This window comes from Oncorhynchus masou, chromosome 26 (assembly GCF_036934945.1).
Source record: "Oncorhynchus masou masou isolate Uvic2021 chromosome 26, UVic_Omas_1.1, whole genome shotgun sequence".
Taxonomy (NCBI): domain Eukaryota; kingdom Metazoa; phylum Chordata; class Actinopteri; order Salmoniformes; family Salmonidae; genus Oncorhynchus; species Oncorhynchus masou.
This window is the reverse complement of record NC_088237.1, coordinates 14,751,331-14,767,454: the sequence shown is the minus strand read 5'-3', so window position 1 is coordinate 14,767,454 and position 16,124 is coordinate 14,751,331. Positions and strand designations below refer to the sequence as shown.

Here is a 16,124-nt window from a genome sequence, read left to right as displayed (position 1 = left end):
TTTGGGACACAGAGATTACATCCATTCTGTTTGAGTGTCTACCGATGGGCCCCCAGAGATGGAGGGATGGAATGAAGGATGGAATGAGGGATGGCGGAGGAGGAGAATGTAATCAGATAGAGAGATGAGGTGAATGAAGTAAAGGATAGACGATCAGTGTGAACAGATGGGGATGTGATCCTGTGAGACTCGGAGGAGACAGAATCTAGATGTGATGGGTTTCCTTGGTAACCACTGTTTCCGCGGCGATCACTGTCGCTGACCCCGAGGTGATGTGGATTGTTCTGTTTTTCTTGACGGTCTCTTCTTATTCTTTCTCAGTCCCGTCCTTTCTTTCAAAGGCAGACACCTCAGACCCAACAACACACACACACACACACACACACACACACACACACACACACACACACACACACACACACACACACACACACACACACACACACACACACACACACACACACACACACACACACACACACACACACACACACACACACACACCTCTGTGTAGTTGCCTCGTTTGCTGTAGATGGCAGACAGTAGGCGGTAACACTCGATGCAGCTCCCCTGCTTAGATATGATGCCCAGAGTCATCTTCTCTGCCTCTTTAGAGCGGCCTGCCATGGCTAACACTTGTGCCTGTATAGAGGGAGAGGGAGTGGGAGTGGGAGTGGGAGAGGGAGAGGGAGAGGGAGAGGGAGAGGGAGAGGGAGAGGGAGAGGGAGAGGGAAAGGGAGAGGGAGAGGGAGAGGGAGGGCAATTCAGAGCCAGACATATGTTGGTGCTGTCCTGTTATGACTGCAGCATGTGTGTGTGCCTGTGTGTGTGTGTGTTGTGCCTCACCAGAGCCAGACAGATATCGGTGCTGTCCTGGTATGACTGCAGCATGTGTGTGTGCCTGTGTGTGTGTGTGTTGTGCCTCACCAGAGCCAGCCAGATATCGGTGCTCTCTGGCTGAAGCGTAGCCGCTTCGCGGTACACCTGCAGAGCCTCCTCATAGCGTCCTGTGTTGTAGTACAGCGCCCCTAGTGGCGTCAGGATGTCCACCTTCCTCGTCACCTGCAGGGCCCTGGGGTCAAAGGTCAGGGAGAGGTCAATGGAAGGTCAACAAGAGGTCATGCAAGGTCCCACAGGACAGCTCCACCCATGACACTCTTCTCTGGACAATGGGCACATGGCTAGTGTTGCTCTCCTTTGACTTGTGAATCACTCCCATATTCCCAAATTGGTTGTCAACTCTTAACTCACTTTTTGTACCAAGACTCCGCCTCCTTGTTCTCATTGGAGGAGCGAAGGAGGCGGCCCAAGTTTACCATGGCGACGTAGTGCGCCGGCTTGAGACGCACGGCATGCTGGTAGTGGGCTGCCGCCAGCGCACCTTCTCCTGATGAGAGAAGAGTGAGAGAAAGAAAGAAAAACAGAGAGAGAGAGAGAGAGAGAGAGAGAGAGAGAGAGAGGAACATCATGGCCCGGTCCAAATTGAGAGTATTTGAACTTTTTGTATTGTTTGTTGGTTTGGCAATGTCACTGTCAGACAGAGAAATATGCTGAGAAGGATTATTACCACAGCAAGCAAGGTACTTGGAGTCAAACAGACAGGCCTGGATGAGATCTTTAAGGTCAGGGCCCTCCGTAAGGCTCACAAAATCATTTTAGACCAAAGTCACACTCTGTACCTGGACTTTGAATTACTCCCCTCTGGGCGCAAGTATAGGGCACCCCTCAGCAGGAAAAACAGAACGAGACAATCATTTGTGCCAGGTGTGATATCCCTCCTAAATAGCTGGGGTGACTGTTCCCATTGACTCCGTAAGGCCAGCAGGCCAGTCTTTTCTTCTTCTTTATTTCATGTTTTACTTCTTATTTCTTACTATTATTATTTTTATTGGTGCGTAACTGTTATGAAAGTTGTATTGTCAATATTGTTTTGGATTTAAACGCCACTTTAAATGTGTACGTGACACTGCAACAAAATTTCCCCATGGGGACAACAAAGTCAGTAAGTAAGGAAGTAAGAGAGAGAGAGAGAGTGTGTGAGGAAACTCTCCTCTCCTACCAACCCGACTGAACTCACCGGTATCGACCAGAAACACTCCGTAGTTATTATGCAGGTCTGAGCTGTCCGGGCAGCTCTCTATGCCTTGCAGGTAAACTTCATTGGCCTCTGCAAACCGCTTCTATAATAAAAAGAATCCCAGATCAATAAAATAGTTATATTGAATTATTAAGTATGAGCTGGTATGTGTTAAATTGTGACTATGCTGAGATACGGTTAGATAGAACCTGTGGTAACACAAGGTTAAGGAGTCAGTGAGTGTGTTTAATTGAACAAGCCAAAGTAATGACGCGCTGACTGGAGTTCCCGGCAGCGAGAATAACGATCTACAGCGTATTTTAATTGAATTCTGAATCCATGGAAGAGGGGGGGGGAAGGGAAGGGTAGATATAGCAGAACTCACATTGCCTAACATGCTCTTACAAAAGTGTGTGTGTGTGAGTGCATACTAAGTAAGTATGTGAGAGAATGTGTGTATTTTTGTGTTTGTATGCAACCAGTGCATAGATTGAGACATCACTGGAATGCCGTGTGTATTACCTGCAAAGCGTGTGTGTGTGTGTGTGTGTGTGTGTGTGTGTGTGTGTGTGTGTCTGTGCGCGTGCATGTACGTGTGTATTACCTGCTCTGCATAAAGTGATGCTAGACTGGAATAGGCATCAGCGAAGTGTGGACCGAACCGAATGGAGTCTCTCAACAGAGCCTCCGCCTCTTCCTTCTTCCCTTGGGACCTGAAATAATATCATCATCATCAACATCCTCATATGGCTATGTTGTGTCCATTTTCTGCTGACACACACACACACACAGGCTGTGTATTCATACAGTATATGACCTGGAAACGGTGTCAGGCCCAGCAGGAGTAATGGGAATCCATGTTGGGTCTGTCACTCGGCCTGAGGCTGTATGTTCACAGGTCGTAATTGAAAATATAGACCTGATGGATCTGTAGTGCAATAATGAAGTTAATTTGTGTTTCTACATTAGAGCTAGCCAGGCTAGTGTGTGTGTGTGTGTGTGTGTGTGTGTGTGTGTGTGTGTTATAAACACTTTACACTCCCATCAATGTTGATGTTGATGGATCTGTAGCTCAATAATGGAGTTAATTTGTGTTGCCATTATTGCCGTGTTCCTCCATTAGAGCCAGCCAGGCAAGCAGGAATGCTGCTGTGTGTGGACTACAAACACCGTACACACCCATCAATGAGAAGAGAGGAGCTGGGGGCAATAATGCAGACAGTAAACAGTAACAGAAATCTCCCGGCTAATGCCAAGTCTGCTGCTGGTGTGTCTGTCCTGGTGTGTGTGTGTGTGTGTGTGTGTGTGTGTGTGTGTGTGTGTGTGTGTGTGTGTGTGTGTGTGTGTGTGTGTGTGACTCTATGAAAGTGTTTTGTTGTTCTAACGAGCCCCCCGCAGCCCCTCCTCTTTGTGTCAACCCAGTGATTTCATGAGTGCTCTGTTTATCTGTGTGTTAAACAAATGTTTTTCCAATCAACTTTCTGCCAGAGTGACAGGGATGAGTAGAGCAGAGCAGTGTCGATGATATGACAACCACGCGCGCACACACACACACACACACACACACACACAGCCACAGCCACATTGAGCAACAAGCAGAACAGCTCGCCACTGCGTGTCTAAACTATTTCCCCTCAGCGCTATGACTTGGTGAGAAAGAACATTCTGCTAATGTAAGCCATTTAACCTCAGGTAGTGCACTTTATGTCACTCGTTATATGAGCTGCAGGGAAAGTGTATGTGTTTGTGTGTGTGTGTGTGTGTGTACGAATGAATGGGGTGCGAGCCTTGTGCCGAGGCCTCTGAGTGCATGCACAATGTGTGGGTGTGTGTGTGTGTGCACGCATGTCGTGTGTCCATGCATTTGTGTGCATATGCATGCAGATGTGTGTGCGTATATCCTACTTGAGCAGGTTTCCCAGGTTGAACAGGGCTCTGTTGTGCTGGGGGTTGGTGTCCAGGGCGGTCCTGTAGTAGTGCTCGGCATCCTCTGGGTGGCGTGTCAGAGTACCCAGGTTGTTCATGGCACTGGCATGGCGAGGGTACAACCTGGAGAGGTTAGAGGAGGGGGAAGGGAGGAGGAGAGCAGAAAAGTAGTTCAGGTAGAGGAGGGGAAAAAAACAGGTATCTTCAAGTTCCAATCTGGAAGAAAACATTCTTCCTTCATCACATTTTGTGATGACCGCTAATGGTTGAAAAGGTGCCTGATCGGTCTGGTCCTTGAAATCAGTGATGGCGATAGGAAGCAATTTAGCACTTTGGGGACATGTGACCCCATGGCGCTACAAGAAGACGACTTGACCCCCATGATACCGTCATTAGGATGAGTGGTTGTTATCCTGATAACAGTTATCGTACCCCAAATGGCTTCTGTAAATCAATCATTCTAGAGCATCTGAATAAGGCATGAAACGCTCTTATAGAGCATCTGAATAAGGCATGAAACACTCTTCTAGAGCATCTGAATAAGGCATGAAACACTCTTATAGAGCATCTGAATAAGGCATGAAACACTCTTATAGAGCATCTGAATAAGGCATGAAACGCTCTTCTAGAGCATTGAGTGCTTTAAGAAAGGATCGGGCCAAAGGTGGCATGCAAATGCAACCCATTTGTATTATTAGTGGCATAACTATGAGAGACACCCATCACAACCCCGGGGGCAAGAGGTGAAACAACGCCACGGCAACCGTGTCCATTTACATGGCAACTTAGTCTCCTTTCCATTGGCTAATCACAGTTTACGTTGCCTTTCAGTGTGACACTGCCTCGAAAGGACGCAGTGTGGACTTAGTGGCACGCACACTGCCGTAAGCACACTATTGATCCCCACACACACACCATCACCCAATCTAATGTCTTAGCAGGGGACCAGAACACGAAACCTGAAAAACAAACGAATAAAACAAACTCTAAAGAATGCAACATAACCCACGACTCCAGGGTATAACAACATTGCCTCTCTCTCTTATCCCCTTTTAGCCCAAATGAAAAACAAGAAAAATGACCTACGAAAATAATTGAAAGTGGGAGTAAAGTGCCTGGGGGTTAAAGTTTGTCAGTGTCTGATAAAAAAGCACCCTATTCCAGAAGTACTTGATGAAAGGAGGAGATGGTAATGTCATTGGTCAATGAATGAATAATGTAACGTATAATGCCTCGCCCAGCAGACTGTAGACCAATCACGTTCACGTTGTCATGCTGCGTCGCGCAGTTGCTGAGTTAAGCATCACACAATCCCTTCTACCTACGTAATGTCACGATTTCAAAGCTATATGGTATTAAAGAGAACAAGTTAATTCATTCACATCTTGGTAATATTTGTAATGCTGTGTTTCTCGTTCACGGAATTCATGCACATTTTTGAGCTAGGGCAAAATGGACTCCCACTTGACTCCCATTTGTCCAGAATGCCCAGTGCGGCCCATTGACAACATACAAGCAACGTATACAATGACCGTTAATAAGAATCGAATGGAGTTTACCATCTCCTCATTTCTTCAAGTATTTCTGACTATTACACTAACTTTGACAGAACCCGATGGGAACTGGTCGAAGGTAGTGGACTATATAGAGAAAAGGGTATAATTTCAGAGCAGCCTCTGTATAGAGAGTCATGTGGTTTGGAGTGGGATAAAAGGAGTGAAGGGTTCTGGACAGGATTATAACAGCACACCTGCAGCATCCTGTTGATATACGTAGATACAGGCAGGAGAAGGCATTAGATGGAGGGGTATTCAGAGGATGGAGATGGATGGATAGGGGGATGAAATTATGGGGTATTCGGAGGATGAAGATGGATGGATAGGGGGGTGAAATGATGGGGTATTCAGAGGATGGAGATGGATGGATAGGGGGATGAAATGATGGGGTATTCAGAGGATGGAGATGGACGGAAAGGGGGATGAGGAATATAGAAGGGGGGAATGGAACTGAGGGAGGTCTGAGATATGCATCCCTATACACACACACACACACACACACACACACACACACACACACACACACACACACACACACACACACACACACACACACACACACACACACACACACACACTAGCTAAGCTGGCTCACGGAGCATTCTTCAGTGAGCCTCTACATCTCTGCCAGGGGAAATGGAAAGGTAAAAATAACAAACTGCAGAAAGAGAAAAGAATGATCCCACTGGACCTAAACCCTTCTGTCCAAATAAGTCAAACTGGCTCTAGCCAGCCCCTGGTAAACTGGGAGAGAGGAGAAAGGAGGAGCGGAGAGAGGAGGGGGGAGAGAGGAGAGAGGAGGGGGGAGATAGGCGAGAGGAGGAGGGGAGAGAGGAGGAGGGAAGAGAGACTCAGATACAGTAGTAGAAGACACACAGCATGATTTCCTTGCTCAGTCAAATACTAATGACTGAGACAAACAACTCTCTCACACACACTCACAACCACACATAAACAAAATGACAGAGCACTGTAAGGATAATCAGTTATGACTCAAGAAGAAGGGGAGGGTAGGGGAGGGGGGCAGGGGGCGAGAAAAAGGGAAAGCTGGACAGGGGGATAAATATATAGCCTTCTGGGTCTGTAGGAGCCAGGGCCAGTGACAGGCAGAACAAATGGATCCCCTCTTTCATTAGGTACAGTGCTGCGTGTGTGTATCTCACTGAGATGAATGGGGTGAAAGCATCGAGCTGAGACAAGGCCATTACATGCTTGAGAATATGCAATCTAGTGTGTGTGTGTGTGTGTGTGTGCCTGTCTCTGTGTCTGTGTGCGTGTCTGTGTGCGTGTGCGTGTGTGTGTGTGTGTGTGTGTGTGTGTGTGTGTGTGTGTGTGTGTGTGTGTGTGTGTGTGTGTGTGTGTGTGCAAGCATTAGAGCGTGTGCGCGCCTTTATGCATTTATGTGCAGCAAACAGAGTTCCTCTGATTTAATAAAAGAGTGTTTTGTAATTAATTGAGTGGGCGGACCATCAACCTAAGACAATCAATAACCTGTCTCCTACTTAAAGTAATTCATTCTAGTTACTTAAGGCCTGGAGGTACAGTCTAGACACTATAGGGACGACATATGAAGAAAGATGTCTCTGTTAGTCCTGGTGCATGGACGGAGGGCTGAACTGTACTCCATTGAGACCTACCTGACCGTTTCATGCCCGCTTGCTGATTGAGGTTTGGAGCCAAACTTTCTGACCGTTTGTCAGTGGGTTTTCTTACCTCAACTGTAATTTTGACTGTAACTTGAACACTTTATCTTTCAGGTCCTGGAGTGACCGAGGCCACCTGAGGTTCCAAACATGTGGTTTTGGCAGAATGACCGTATCCCTCAACGTTGAAAGCTGATGGTGTTATTGTGGTTGAGGACTGTGTCCCATTGACATGGTGATCAGGATGAAACACGTAAACCACCTCATATTACTGTAGTTTTACTTTATTGGACACTGAGACTGACTTTAGAGCAGATTTGTAGTGGTGTAAACAGCAAAAGCTCTGACATTATGGACACTATAACTGACCTGAGAGCAGTTTTGTAGTGGTGGATGGCCTCCTGGTGGCGCCCTCTGTCTTTCAGGAAGTTGGCATAGTTGTAGTGAACCTTGGCGTTGTGAGGCAGCGTCTGGATGCCAGACCTGTAGAGAGAGCGAGAGAGAGGATGAGGAATAAGTAGGAGAGGCAGTGAAACAGATGTGTGCTTGCACTAGCTAGCAAGTGATTTTGGGCACTCTTAAACAGTAGTATAACTTGTGCTTATTTACGATAGTTTGAAGTTGTAGACATGATATTGTTCTCAGAAATCAGTCCTGAGTGCGCAGCCAGACTTTCCTGACTCAATAGACTATATGCAGTGCACTGACTAGTTTTTCATGCACGCTTTTTTACTTGAGAAATAACGCTCCACAAACCGTAGCTACATGTAAAATTATGTGACTAAGACCTCTTCGGCAACAACGTCTAAATTAATGACAGATTTCTTCATTTATCTTAGATTAGTTCTGACTATTTTAAGGAAGTGGCTATGTTGTTGCTACGGTGACTCAGGAGGGACAAACAACAGTACCTGCCAGGATATGCGAACACAGCACGCCTACATCAAACCACACCCCCAAGACAACACTCGTTTGGCTTCAGTCACGGACGCTAGCGTTTCTTAATGAGAAATCCTCAAAACAAGGCCAAATCAGGAAGTGTAGTCGCCCTATACCGCATGCGAGTTCTATAGGTTATTGACGGCCTTTACATTGTCATCAACTGCAATTTGACTGGGAGCACTGAATTTGCTTGTCCTGGTCCATTGTGGATTGATACTACAGTTGAATAAAAAGCATAGGCTACAGTAATGCATGATAGCATCAGTAAAAAACCAATCCAATATGTTTGTTGTGTTGAAAGTCAACATTGTTGTAACTGGCTTCAAGGAGCCTACACGCCTTCCCTTGTCGCACTTCTCCTACAATAACACAACACTAGGCTCCTGTAAATTGTATATGTGTGGGGCACGTTCTCAAGAAGCAAAATATAGCCTAGGCCTCCCGTTGATACTGCATTATAGGACTGAATAATTTAAATATGTTTTGGAGAAGCGCGTCTCTGGTAACCGGATGAGAGGCCCTGTTTGGAGGTGGGGATGGATACCTGAACAAGTGAAATTAAATACGCAGGTAAGCATTTGTGTGTATGTTTTAGGATGTGAAGCATAATAGATAATATTCTATGGATAGAGGCAAGGACAAAAAAGACAATGCATTGCCATTGAACCGGCCTTCGTTAGTAGCCTAGGCCAAAGTTAAGGGTAGCCTATGGAGGGCTTGGTCTTTAATCATATGAACCGAAAAAAAGCCATCTGCTTTTTAAAAGAACAATATTTCTACATAGGATGGGGTCAGAAGCATGATATCGTAAAACCGCTTCTCTTGTTCCATGATACTGTTTGCACACAAAGGCCTAAATGCCTTTAAGCATAGCATTTGCTCGTCTATACAAAATACTAATATCGTATCGTTGCCTATTTGTAGATTTCCCCCAAAAATCTGCTGTTGATATGGCATTATAGGAGGACTGAATAGTTTGAAGGGGTGTTTCTTTGGTAATCGGACGAGGGTCGCTCTTTGAAAATGGAGATGAATAGCCTACTCGAACAAGTTAAATGAATTATGCAGATGTATGAATTATGAATAATAAAAAGCATGAGGGCTAAAACCTCTCAAATATGTCAAAGCACTCTCAGTAGACCATTTTAAACCCCTTCATTCGTTGGCTGGAGGTAGGGAGGGATGGAGGTAGGGAGGGATGGAGGTAGGGAGGGATGGAGGTAGGGAGGGAGGGAGGTAGGGAGGGATGGAGGGATGGAGGTAGGGAGGAGGGATGGAGGGAGGGAGGGGGAGGGAGGGAGGGAGGGAGGGAGGGAGGGAGGGAGGGAGGGAGGGAGGGAGGGAGGGAGGGAGGGAGGGAGGGAGGGAGGGAGGGAGGTAGGAGGGATAGATGGAGGTAGAGAGGGATGGATGGATGGCTGGATAGATGGATGGATGGAGGTAGGGAGTGAGGGATGGGGCAGGGAGTGAGAGATGGAGGTAGGGAGGGAGGGAGGGATTGAGGTAGGGAGGGATGGAGGTAGGGGGGATGGAGGTATAGGGAGGTATGGAGGTAGGGAGTGAGGGATGGAGGTAGGGAGGGATGGAGGTAGGGAGGGAGGGATGGAGGTAGGGAGGGAGGGAGGGAGGAATGGAGGTAGAGAGGGATAGATGGAGGTAGAGAGGGATGGATGGATGGATGGATGGATGGAGGTATGGAGGTAGGGAGTGAGGGATGGGGCAGGGAGTGAGAGATGGAGGTAGGGAGGGAGGGAGGGATGGAGGTATAGGGAGGGATGGAGGTAGGGAGGGATAGAGGTAGGGAGGGAGGGATGGAGGTAGGGAGGGAGGGATGGAGGTAGGGAGGGATGGAGGGATGGAGGTAGGGATGGGGAGGGATGGAGGTAGGGAGGGAGGGAAGTAGGGAGGGAGGGAGGTAGGGAGAGAGGTAGGGAGGGAGGGATGGAGGTAGGGAGGGATGGAGGTAGAGAGGGATAGATGAAGGTAGATAGGGATGGATGGATGGAGGTAGAGAGGGATAGATGGAGGTAGAGAGGGATAGATTGAGGTAGAGAGGAATAGATTGTGGTAGAGAGGGATAGATGGAGGTAGAGAGGGATGGATGGAGGTAGGGAGTGAGGGATGGGGTAGGGAGGTAGGGAGTGAGGGATGGGGTAGGGAGTGAGAGATGGAGGTAGGGGGGAGGGAGGGATAGAGGTAGGAAGGTAGGGAGGGAGGGAGGTAGGGAGTGAGGGATGGAGGTAGGGAGGGAGGTAGGGAGTGAGAGATGGAGGTAGGGAGGGAGGGATTGAGGGATGGAGGTAGGGAGGGATGGAGGTAGGGAGGGATGGAGGTAGGGAGGGATTGGGGTAGGGAGGGAGGGAGGGATGGAGGTAGGGAGGGATGGGGGTAGGAAGGGATAGAGGTAGGGAGGGAGGGAGGTATGGAGGGATGAAGGTAGGGAGGGAGGGAGGTAGGGAGGGAGGGATGGGGTCGAGAGGGAGGGATGGGCGGGAGGGAGGGAGGGAGGTAGGGAGGAGGTATGGGGAGGTATGGAGGGATAGAGGTAGAGAGGGATGGAGGTAGTGAGGGAGGGATGGGGGTAGGGAGGGAGGTAGGGGGGGGATAGGGAGGGGAGGTAGGGAGGGATGGGGGGAGGGAGCGATGGAGGTAGGGAGGGAGGGAGGGAGGTAGGGAGGGATGAAGGTAGGGAGGGATGGAGGTAGGGACGGATGGGAGGGAGGTAGGGAGGGAGGGAGGTAGGGAGGGAAGGATGGAGGTAGGGAGGGAGGGATGGAGGGAGGGGGATGGGTAGGGAGGGAGGTAGGGAGGGAGGGAAGGAGGGATAGAGGTAGGGAGGGAGGTAGGGAGGGAGGGATGGATGGAGGTAGGGAGGGATGGAGGTAGGTAGGGGGGGGAGGGAGGTAGGGGGAGGGAGGAGGGGTAGGGAGGGAGGGAGGGGGGTAGGGAGGTAGGGGAGGGTAGGGAGGTAGGGAGGGAGGGATGGAGGGAGGGGAGGGATGGGGGGAGGGATGGGGAGGGATTGGGGAGGGAGGGATGGGGGTAGGGAGGGAGGGATGGAGGTAGGGAGAGAGGTAGGGAGGTAGGGATGGGGGAGGGAGTGAGGGATGGGGTAGGGAGGGATGGAGGTAGAGAGGGAAGGAGGTAGGCAGCCTGTCCTTATCTGTTAGCGAGGCAGACAGAAAGAGGAATGCACAGATAATCTGATCGATAAACAGCATGCGGCCGAGTCTGGGAGAGAGATAGCGTCTGCTGAGGACATTTACTGTAGATGGGGTCAGGGGTGTGCTTGCATGCACCTGTGTGTGTGTGTGTGTGTGTGTGTGTGTGTGTGTGAGGGTGGGTGATGGGTAGGGAGGGTGTGATGTGTGTGTGTGTGGGATGTGTGTGTGTGGGTGTGTGTGTGTGTGTGCTTGCGTGCGTGCGTGCGTGCGTGTGTGTGTGTGTGTGTGCGTGCGTGTGTGTGTACGTGCGTGTGTGCGTGCGTGAGAGATTAGCATGCAATCTGACTTTGCCATGTTCTAATAAACAGCTTTATATTCACACCCATTAATCTGGCTTGTAAAACAACATGGAAATGAGAGAGTGTGGAAGGAAGGAGAGAGGAAGGGTAAATAGTAGGAGAGAGGAAGAGAAAATGTGCGTGGAAAGAGCGAGCCTCCCTAATGTGCTACTGGTGATGAATAACTCAAGCCATTCCATTAATCCAGGGTCTGACACGCACACACGTACACACCCCATCCCACCCACCACTCACCCCATACCACTGACCTGAAGAGGGCCTCCCGGGACAGCCAGATGTCGTTCTGCTGAACGGTCTTCCAGGAGAAGAGCAGGAGGAGCAGCAGCGTGGAGACGGTCAGGGCCGTGGTGCCCCAGCGACCCACCACAGAACACAACCTCCCCAGGCCATGGGCCACCAGGATACAGTAACCCATACTGGGGGAGAAGGGAGGGGGTAAAGGGGAGAGAGAGGGAGAGGGGAGGGCAGAAAGATGGGGATGAAAGGTCAGAGAGAAGAAGGAGGTGAAGATGAGGGAGAGAGGAGTGGGGGGACGGAGAGAAGGTAGAGAAAGGTATGAGTGAGGAGGGGAGGCAGGGAAAGGTATGAGTGAGGAGGGGAGGCAGGGAAAGGTATGAGTGAGGAGGGGAGGCAGGGAGAGGGAGGGAGGGGAGTTGGTAGAAGTAAAGAGGGGGAAGGGAGAGATGTCGTACAGGGAAGGAGAGAAGAAAGAGGAGGGAGAGGAGGGGAGACGGAATATGGGTGGGGGGAGCCGGAATATGGGGGGGGGGGGAGTGATATCTTTCAATTATCTCCCACTCAATCATCTCCAGTCCAGTGCTGCAGAGTAAATACATACATGAATAAGACGTTCTGCTCACCAAGACTCTCCAAGACATTCACTACTCTGAGACCAATGTGATTCTCTAGTGTTTTCCCTGGACGGGATTCAAGAAGAAATCGACACGTAGTAGCCCCTCGCTAGAACAGGAAGCTCTCATTGGCCGCTCATACACTTCCTGTTTATGGTTAAGACGTCCCTGGTCGCCGTGGAGACGGAAGACAGATGACTGTCCTGACAGTTTGAGGTAAACATAGTGATGAGCCACTCCCTTAGTTGGAGGAGTCTGATGGCTTTAACAGCACGTCCACACACACACACACACACACACACACACACACACACACACACACACACACACACACACACACACACACACACACACACACACAGAAAAGCAGGCCAGCGGACACACAAACACACCCAAGAAAATGACGTGCTTTTCAGTTATCCAGAGTTCAAGAAGTCCTAGAAGTCTAGCCAAGAATCCCCCTCTCCAGTCCCACAGTAACCTGTTTTTCCACAGGAAATATAACATGGCTGCTTCCTTACAATCCCCTACCTCCCCAAACACACACACCTAAGACTGAACAAACCCCATCTCCCACCCCAATGCTGTCTCACACCCCTGTGTATGTGTGTGTGTGTGTGTGTGTGTGTGTGTGTGTGTGTGTGTGTGTGTGTGTGTGTGTGTGTGTGTGTGTGTGTGTGTATGTGTCTGTGTGTGTGTATTGGCACAGGGCAAACAGGGCTCTCTCATTCCTTCCACACCATTGCAGTTCCCCTACAAACCCAGACAGAAGGTAGGAAAGTAAATCACGCCAGAAGATATTCTGAGAAAATAACACCGGAGAAAATCTTAAGAGAGAGAGACAGAACGTGAGAACAGGTTGAAAAAAGAGAGGAGGCAGAAAATACGGTGTTAAAAATACAGATGTGATAGAATGATTTGATGCTCGACAGACAGAGAGGAGGAGAGAGTGATTGAAACCAAGGGAGACTAAATGGGAGAGAGCTAGAGGCCAGCTATTTAAAGGCTGTCTGCTGATTTACAGTATCCTCCTGAGTGTGTGTCAGACAGAGAGAAGAGAGAGAGAAGAAGGAGAGAAGGGGAGGGGGGAAAGGGAAGGGGGAGAGAGAGAGGGAGAGGGAGAGCTTAGAGAGGGAGAGGGAGAGAGGGAGAGAACAGGAGAGAAAGGGAGGGAGGAGGGAGGGAGAGGGAGAAAATGAGTGTGGAGAGAAAAGAGAGAGATGTGATAGAATGATTTGAGGAGGGGGAGACAGAGAGAGGGAGGAGGGAGGGAGAGGGATTGAAAGCAAAGTGGGAGACTAAGAGAGGGAGAGAGAGAGAGGCCAGCTAGAGAGAAAGGCTGAGAGGGAGGAGGGAGGGGTATCCTCCTGAATGTGAGTCAGACAGAGAGTGGAGAGAAAGAGAGAGAGAGAGAGAGAGAGAGAGAGAGAGAGAGGGAGAGAGAGAGAGAGAGAGAGAGAGGGAGAGGAGGGAGGGAGAGGGGAGGAGGGAGAAAGGAGAGTGGAGGGGGGAGAGAGAGGAGAGAGAGAGAGAGAGGGAGAGAGAGAGAGAGAGTGGAGAGAGAGAGAGAGAGAGAGAGAGAGGAGAGAGAGACAGACAGACAGACAGACAGACAGACAGACAGACAGACAGACAGACAGACAGAGACAGTCAGCCCACTGACACCCCTATCAGACCACAGCAAAATCAGTCTACTTGAACAGAGCAATACTCAATCATGAGGCATCAAAGCCAAAGGAACTGAGTAACATTAAGAAATGCTATAGATGGAAGGAATGCAGTTTGGAAACCTACCAAAAAACAATTAGGCAACAACAAATTCAATCCCTTTTAGACAATTTCCTGGGGAAAACTTTCCACTGTAATAGTGAAGGTGTAAACTTGGCAGTAGAAAATCTTAACAGTATATTTGACCTCTCAGCTTCCCTATCAAATCTAAAAATCTCAAATAGAAAACCGAAGAAAATGAACAACAATGACAAATGGTTTGATGAAGAATGCAAAAATCTAAGAAAGAAATAGAGAAACCTGTCCAACCAAAAACATAGAGACCCGGAAAACCTGAGTCTACGCCTTCACTATGGTGAATCACTAAAACAATACAGAAATACACTACGGAAAAAGAAGGAACAGCATGTCAGAAATCAGCTCAATGTAATTGAAGAATCCATAGACTCTAACCACTTCTGGAAAAAACACTAAACAAACAACAACACAAAGAATTATCTATCCAAAATGGAGATGTATGGGTAAACCGCTTCTCCAATCTTTTTGGCTCTATAACAAAGAATACAGAGCAAAAACATTTACATGATCAAATACAAATCTTAGAATCAACTATTAAAGACTACCAGAACCCACTGGATTCTCCAATTACCTTGAATGAGTTACAGGACAAAATAAAAATCCTCCAACCCAAAAAGGCCTGTGGTGTTGATGGTATCCTTAATGAAATGATCAAATATACAGACAACAAATTCCAATTGGCTATACTAAAACTCTTTAACATCATCCTTAGCTCTGGCATCTTCCCCAATATTTGGAACCAAGGATTGATCACCCCAATCCACAAAAGTGGAGACAAATTTGACCCCAATAAGTATCAAAGGAATATGCGTCAACAGTAACCTTGGGAAAATCCTCTGCATTATCATTAACAGCAGACTCGTACATTTCCTCAATGAAAACAATGTACTGAGCAAATGTCAAATTGGCTTTTTACCAAATTACCGTACAACAGACCATGTATTCACCCTACACACCCTAATTGACAAACAAACAAACCAAAACAAAGGCAAAGTCTTCTCATGCTTTGTTGATTTAAAAACAGCCTTTGACTCAATTTGGTGTGAGGGTCGGCTATACAAATTGATGGAAAGTGGTGTTGGGGGTAAAACATACGACATTATAAAATCCATGTACACAAATAACAAGTGTGCGATTAAAATTTGCAAAAATCACACATTTCTTCACACAGGGTCGTGGGGTGAGACAGGGATGCAGCTTAAGCTCCACCCTCTTCAACATATATATCAACGAATTGGCGTGTTCACTAGAAAAGTCTGCAGCACCCGGCCTCAACCTACTAGAATCCGAAGTCAAATGTCTACTGTTTGCTGTTGATCTGGTGCTTCTGTCACCAACCAAGGAGGTCCTACAGCAGCACCTAGATCTTCTGCACAGATTCTGCCAGACCTGGGCCCTGGTAGTAAATCTCAGTAAGACCAAAATAATGGTGTTCCAAATAAGGTCCAGTCGCCAGGACCACAAATACAAATTCCATCTAGACACTGTTGCCCGAGAGCACAAAAAAAACGATACATACCTTGGCCTAAACATCAGCGCCACAGGTAACTTCCACAAAGCTGTGAACGATCTGAGAGACAATGCAAGAAGGGCATTCTATGCCATCAAAAGGAACATAAATCTCAACATACCAATTAGGATCTGGCTAAAAATACTTGAATCAGTCATAGAGCCCATTGCCCTTTATGGTTGTGAGGTCTGGGGTCCGCTCACCAAACAAGACTTCACAAAATGGGACAAACACCAAATTGAGACTCTGAAGGCAGAATTCTGCAAAAATATCCTCCATGTACAACGTAG

General features: G+C 48.2%; 1 protein-coding gene across 2 annotated transcripts in view; it reads right to left on the bottom strand.

Annotated features, from left to right (window-relative positions):
* The window catches only part of LOC135514863 (protein O-mannosyl-transferase TMTC1-like), a 108,067-nt gene that overhangs the window by 15,411 nt on the left and 76,532 nt on the right, over positions 1–16,124 (bottom strand). For both annotated transcript variants that reach the window (XM_064938525.1, XM_064938526.1), the window contains 8 exons: positions 11,916–12,083; positions 7,572–7,685; positions 3,983–4,126; positions 2,682–2,790; positions 2,078–2,180; positions 1,252–1,387; positions 928–1,072; positions 505–642 (listed from right to left, as the gene is read on the bottom strand). In XM_064938525.1, the coding sequence (XP_064794597.1) occupies positions 505–642; positions 928–1,072; positions 1,252–1,387; positions 2,078–2,180; positions 2,682–2,790; positions 3,983–4,126; positions 7,572–7,685; positions 11,916–12,083 (1,057 nt within the window). The remainder of the gene's footprint in view (positions 1–504; positions 643–927; positions 1,073–1,251; positions 1,388–2,077; positions 2,181–2,681; positions 2,791–3,982; positions 4,127–7,571; positions 7,686–11,915; positions 12,084–16,124) is intronic.